A 6,448-nucleotide genomic window follows, 5' to 3' on the forward strand; every position below is an offset into this window, starting at 1 on the left:
TTGGGGTGAGGGGCTGGCACAATTGCTTTGGCATTGGCTGAAGGATTACATCTTGCTGCCTCTGTGCCCCCAGAGGTTCCCCGCAATGACACATGTCCAGAGCTGCCTGAGATCCCCAATGGCTGGAAGAGTCCATCACAGCCTGAGCTGGTGCATGGCACTGTGGTCACTTACCAGTGCTACCCTGGCTACCAGGTGGTGGGGTCCAGTGTCCTCATGTGCCAATGGGATCTAAGCTGGAGTGAGGACCTGCCCTCATGCCAAAGAGGTGAGTGTCTGTGTTCCCCTTGCACCCCTGTCCAACCTCTGCAAGCCCCTCTCCTGGGTTCTGAGAGAATCCAGTGTGTTGTCCCCACTGTCTTAACTGGCATTCTTGAAGTTCTTATACTGCTCAGCCTCAGTTTACTCATCTATGAAATAGAGATGATACATTTCAGCCAAGTACTCCAAGTTATTTCAGTCCTGGTTATGGCCAGTCAGTATTTGTTCACCCTAAAGAATGAAAGTAAACACACCAGGAAAACAGTAGGGACATAGAAGTAGTTGGTGGAGTCATGTAATATGAAGACGTTAGCTGACTGGAACAAAGCCAGGGATGAACTGGCCTTTGCTAAGTCCTCCCTCCATCATCCCCAACTCATAGTGACTTCCTGCCATGATCCTGGGGATGTGGAGCACAGCCGACGCCTCATATCCAGCCCCAAGTTTCCTGTGGGGGCCACCGTGCAGTATATCTGTGACCAGGGTTTTGTGCTGACGGGAAGTGCCATCCTCACCTGTCATGACCGCCAGGCTGGCAGCCCCAAGTGGAGTGACCGGGCCCCCAAATGTCTCTGTAAGTGTCAGATGGCTAGGAGGGGAAGCTCTAGTAAGAGATAAAAGAGGCTGCCCCTGGAGTCTAGAGGCTTGGCATTCTCACTGAACTCTGCCTGCTTTCAGTGGAACAGCTCAAGCCATGCCATGGCCTCAGCGCCCCTGAGAATGGTGCCCGCAGTCCTGAGAAGCGGCTACACCCAGCAGGAGCCACTATCCACTTCTCATGTGCCCCTGGCTATGTGCTCAAGGGCCAGGCCAGCATCAAGTGTGTGCCTGGGCATCCCTCGCATTGGAGTGACCCCCCACCCATCTGTAGGGCTGGTGAGTGCCCTGCCAACCCTCAAAACCTTGCCTGGTCTACAGGGCTGCTCTGGCAAAGATGTCCAATGTTGAGAACCAGATCCACCTTCCCATGCCCCGCTTCACATTACCCTTGGTCTCCCCAGTCTCTGCCAAATCCTTCTGACCTGGAGTGGGCTCTCCTTGGACAAATCCTTCCTGTGATCAGCCCACTACCTCTACTCCTTGCATTAGTGGTTTGGCCCACTGGGCTCACCCACTGCCCTTGGCCCTCCCCTCTTGTTCCAGCCTCTCTGGATGGGTTCTACAGCGGCCGTAGCCTGGATGGTGAGTCCTCACCCTTGAGGGCCAGAGAAGTGGTCTCCCTGCACCTGGTTGTCACGGCTCCCAGGCCACGGGTTCCCCACAGATAGAAAGCAAAGAAAGAGAGGTCTGGGCCTCTCTGGGTGAAAAGCTCTTTCCCTATACTTAGACAACTAGAGGGAACTGCTATCTGGCTGCCTTTGGGCAGAGGTTAGGGGAAGTGGGCTCCTGGTGACAGGGACCTCTGTCCAATCCCACCCTCTGTGCTTTCAGTTGCCAAAGCTCCTGCTGCCCCCAGCACCCTGGATGCTGCCCATATTGCTGCTGCCATCTTCTTGCCACTGGTGGCAATGGTGCTGTTGGTGGGAGGTGTATACCTCTACTTCTCCAGGTGAGTTTGCCTTCCCTTCTTGCTCTGCATACCTGACTCACTCCTGCCCTACACTCCTGCCTCACAGGCTTCTCTGACCCACAGGTTCCAGGGAAAAAGCCCCCTGCAGCTTCCCCGAACACGTCTTCGCCCCTATAACCGCATCACAGTGGAGTCAGCATTTGACAATCCAACCTATGAGACTGGAGTAAGTACCCATGCTGACCTTCACACCCCATTCGGGATTCATCTCTCTGCTTCCTTGGGTAGAGGGTTCTGCTAAGCCCTCTCACTTTCCCCCTTTTCCTTGGGAAGGTGGATTATGGCCTAGCAAACCGTAGACAAGTTTCCAACTCCCAGCAGTCTCTTTCCTTTGCAGGAGACGAGAGAATATGAAGTCTCCATCTAGATGGGGGCAGCCTAGGGAAGTTCACTCAGCCCAGCATCACAGTCCCCAGCTTCTTGCTGTCGCTCCATCTCCTGTACATACCAACTGGGAAGAGATGCCACCAATCCCTCAAGAAGCTGTGCCCTTCCCTGCCTGCAATGGCTACCATGGCCTATTTTCTTGGCACCACTGTTCACTTAGGGCCCTTCTTTGGGCCCAAGTCAAGGGACACCTGACTTGGTAGAACACAGCTGGAGCACATCATCAACAGCCAGCTTTCTCTCAACCTTTCCCCACGCCCTGGCCCTCCTGCCTGGACGACAGAACAGGAGCACCTCTCTCCCCATGGCCACCACCCAGCCCTGGGCTAACTTGACAGTGGTGGAAACTATACCAAACTGCTCCTCACGGGGCCATCACCAGTAGTGAAAACTGCTCTCAACGGTGACCTCTGAGTAGTCCTGGAGTGCCAATATTACCCCTTTAGGGCAGTCTTTGCTCCTTCTCTAAAGCCTCAGAAATGGACAATTCTGCCTCCTGCCCTGTCCTGGTGGAGGCAGTAACTCTAAGGGATCCTAAGGGGTTCAAGGACTCTACCCTAAGCTCAGGGTGGGCTCCAAGAGATACTCATGCTCCACACCAAAGCAGGACAGCCCGTGGTTCCCTCACAGTCCTATACCCTGAAGAGAGGGGGACCTTCCCCTGATGTTTATTGCCTGTTACAAATATCCCCTACTTTCCCAACAGTCCCTCATCCAAGCCACTTGCCAGGTTCCTCCTCCTGCCACTGTGTTATGGCATAAGGGGAGTGGGCAGGCATATTCTAGAGAGGAGCAGAGGTCCAAGGACCCAGGAATTTGGCATGGAACCGAGTCAGAGAGCCCCAGGAGGAGGCCCAGGAGCTGGCTGAAGGCAATTTTGTATATATAATGTATTATATGGGGTCTGAGCTCCAGCCAGAGAACAATCTTTTATTTCTGTTGTTTCCTTATTAAAATGGTGTTTTTGAAAAAAAAAATCATGCAATGTCCAGGTGGATGGTGCTTTCTTGGAGGGAAGGGAGGTGGTAAATGAATGGCATGTGGATATTAGGATAAGATGATAATAACCCCCAGCTTTTATTTAAAAACCAGTTACATGCAGTCCAACAGGGACCATGGTCCCCAAAAGGTCAATGCAACAGATGTCAGGTGAAATAAGAGGTTCCATTGGGTGGCACCACAGGGGTGAGAGTCCAGGAACCCAGCTGCATTCATTCCAATATCTCACTTCCTCTTTGGCCAGATCTAGAAGTACAAGCTGGCACACTCCCAAACCCTTTTTCAATGACACTGGGTTGCCAACAAGACCCAGGAAACCTGACATATCTCTTCTTTTCCTTCTTTCCAGGCAAAAAAGCCTTGGCAAATTGGAATAGGGATCAGTGACTGAAACCCTGGACATTAAGCCTTAGTTTGACTCGGCCTCAGAAAACATCCAGAATGTCAGGAGCAGGGAAAATGCAGTTTAAGGGTTTGGCACCTAAGTTAGGCAAAAGCCCTGCCCAGAGGATCTGAAAAGAGATGGCTAGGCAGGATCCACTTGATCGCCCCTTCCATATATCCCACAGAGCCTCTTAAGATGAAAGTTTCTGCTCAGCGTAGGCTCCCAGCATGCACATTCCATGCTTATTAGAGGTGTGCCCTGCATGGCTGTTCTCCAGAATAAGAGCAGGAAGTAGGAAATAGGGAATATGAGAACTCAGAAGCCAGAAGACAAAAATTCCTGAAATAAATAACAGCAGCAACTAGCACCTCTGCTTCTACAGTCTTCCAACGGGGAGGTCTTGACCACAAATCCTGGCAATAGCACAAGCAGCTTTGAAGGACCCATAAGTTGCAGTTCATGCAGGATGCAGTGCCTACATTTAGCCACAAGAGGTCGCTTCCAAAGGCATCTGTGTCCCACCTGCTCTCCCCAAACCCCCTTAAAAAGCTAGTGCAGGAGCTCTCCAAGGTGGCACCAATTCCTACCCCGACTAGGCTGACCTCATCTTCCAACTTCCAAGAGTAAAGTATGGAGTGACTAGTTCCCCTGGTACTTGTCACCAAAGTCAAGTCTTGTTTCCTTCATTGGCCCCCCACCAGTTCCTGTTCTCAGCTGCAACTGATGGTGATGATCAAAGCAAAGCTCTGCTCACTGGGTATATGCTAATGGCTTACTTCTCTCTACCATAATACCTTCAGGCTAACACAGTAGCATAGCTGGGCTCTGAGTGGTGGGCATGAAACCAATGAGGGCATATGAAGTGCTAACTTCTAAGGGCTTGTGACAAAGTATAAATACAGGAAAGACAAGGTCTCATCTCTTCCATACACGCAATCTAACTCAATCCTCCCCTTTCTGAGGATCACATCTCTGGTCCATAGCCACTAAAGTCTATTGTTTGCTGAGGCTGACAGAAGGCAGAAAGTAGTCAATTCAAATGACATTCTTTACTACTCCATGATCTTACTCTTTCAAGGTACCAAAAAGGTAATCAGAAGAGTGAAAGGTTTGAAAAACAGAAACTTAAGACTGCACACACTCTCACCCGCATCCTATCTAACTCATCCTCCTTAACGTTCAAAAAGAAGCAGCAGCAACAATTCCTTGGAGGCAGTAAGCATAGCATAGTGGACAATGTCTGGCTTGTGAATCAAGAAAAGTTTCATTCTTAGGTTTGCCATAAAATCACTTATGTGAGCTCTGCAAATCACTGCTCCATTATGTCTAACAGGAAATGGATTAAATTAGATGGTCTCTAAACCCTTTTTCAGTTTTACGACTCGAGAATGCTGTGTGTGTGTGTACCTCCGCATTAAAAGTGGGCAGGAGCCAGACATGGTGGCGCATGCCTGTAATCCCAGCGACTCGGGAGGCTGAGGCAGAAGGACGACATGCCTCGGCAAATTAGCGAGGCCCTGTCTCAAAATAAAAAATAAAAAGGACTGGGGATGTGGCTGAGTGGTTAAGCGTCCCTGGGTTCAATCCCCAGTCCCGCCACCAAAAAAAAAAAAAAAAAAAAAAAGATAAAGAAAAAGAAAAGCGGGCCAGATACAGATATATGTCAAAAACGACAAACGCTTAATGTCAGGGACAAACACGCAGCTCCCTTCTCTGCTTCATCCACTGTCAGGCAGTGGTATACCAAGGTAGGGGCAGGCGCTGGGAGAGAAGCATGAATCCCCGCCCAGAATTCGAAATGAGGACTTCAGACTACAAATCCCAGTACGCAGCACGGCAGCTCTCAAAAGTATCCCTTCCCGGAGGGCAAACCACGCTCCCCAATCCCTCCTACGGTACAGTGCGCCGCACGCACATGGAACTACGACTCCCACAACCCATCAGAAACATCGCGATTCTTGCTCCCAGGGTGCAAAGCGCTCCCGTTCACCCTTTGAACCCTATGCGCGTTGCAAACTGGGAGTTGGAGTCAGCTGTAGTCAGGTAGCTGGGCGTGGTCAATAATACGGACTCGACTTTTGGCTTCATCTTGAAGAACAGTTCTCAGGAACAGTGGTCGAGAGATGGTAGTAACAGGCAGGTGGAACACTGCACGGTGCCATCACCACGCAAGGCAGGGATGGTCGGGCTAAAATTAACTTTAGGGAGCGGGAGTAATGTGGGAACGGCAGCCACCCAGTCCGCCACCAAAAAGCGTCGTTTTTTGTCGCAATGGCTTTTCTTTTCTCTACTAATATGGCGGGCTGGTCCTGGCACACCTGATGCCGGAACCAAATAGTCCAGTACAATATCCCAATGAATACTGCTATCGCCGACAGCCTACAGGCTCCATCCAACGCCACATCTTGTTCCTTCCTGCTCGTGCCTGACTCCAAGGGCATGATAGCCATATCCCATTACCAAAATGGCGAAAAGAGAAGCTTTCTTGTGAGGGCCTGCAGGTGACAATACGCCTGCGCGGGAGGCGGCAGTGTAGCTGTGGGGCGGGAGGGGCGCATTCTCAACACGCCTGCGCGGGAAGAGCGTCCTTTCGGTCTACACACAAAACACCAATGGATGAAGAAGCCCCAGGTTCGTGCGGCTGCGCCGTGACCCCTGTGAGCTTTCCCAGGCGCCTGCGCGAGGCCTCAGGTCCAGCCCTTTTAGCTCAGTACGCTGGCGCAGGGCAGAAAGGCGGGGCTTCGAGGCTCCAGACCGATGCCAGCGCGGCTGCGCGCTGGGGGGTACCCCCTTACTGCGGCTGCGCGGGAGCCTGGTCGCCGGCTGTCACTGCGGTTGCGCGCGGC

General features: G+C 51.7%; 1 protein-coding gene across 4 annotated transcripts in view; it reads left to right on the plus strand.

Moving 5' to 3' along the window:
* The window catches only part of Sez6 (seizure related 6 homolog), a 44,601-nt gene extending 41,409 nt beyond the window's left edge, over positions 1-3,192 (plus strand). The window contains exons 11-17 of one of the 4 annotated variants that reach the window (XM_047546769.1): positions 74-268; positions 644-835; positions 940-1,137; positions 1,405-1,443; positions 1,693-1,810; positions 1,895-1,997; positions 2,153-3,192. In XM_047546769.1, the coding sequence (XP_047402725.1) occupies positions 74-268; positions 644-835; positions 940-1,137; positions 1,405-1,443; positions 1,693-1,810; positions 1,895-1,997; positions 2,153-2,185 (878 nt within the window). In that variant the 3' untranslated portion in view covers positions 2,186-3,192. The remainder of the gene's footprint in view (positions 1-73; positions 269-643; positions 836-939; positions 1,138-1,404; positions 1,444-1,692; positions 1,811-1,894; positions 1,998-2,152) is intronic. The other 3 variants (XM_047546770.1, XM_047546771.1, XM_047546772.1) reach the window with 3 other exon arrangements.
* The last annotated feature ends 3,256 nt before the right edge of the window (positions 3,193-6,448 follow it).

Source organism: Sciurus carolinensis, chromosome 3 (genome assembly GCF_902686445.1).
Source record: "Sciurus carolinensis chromosome 3, mSciCar1.2, whole genome shotgun sequence".
Taxonomy (NCBI): domain Eukaryota; kingdom Metazoa; phylum Chordata; class Mammalia; order Rodentia; family Sciuridae; genus Sciurus; species Sciurus carolinensis.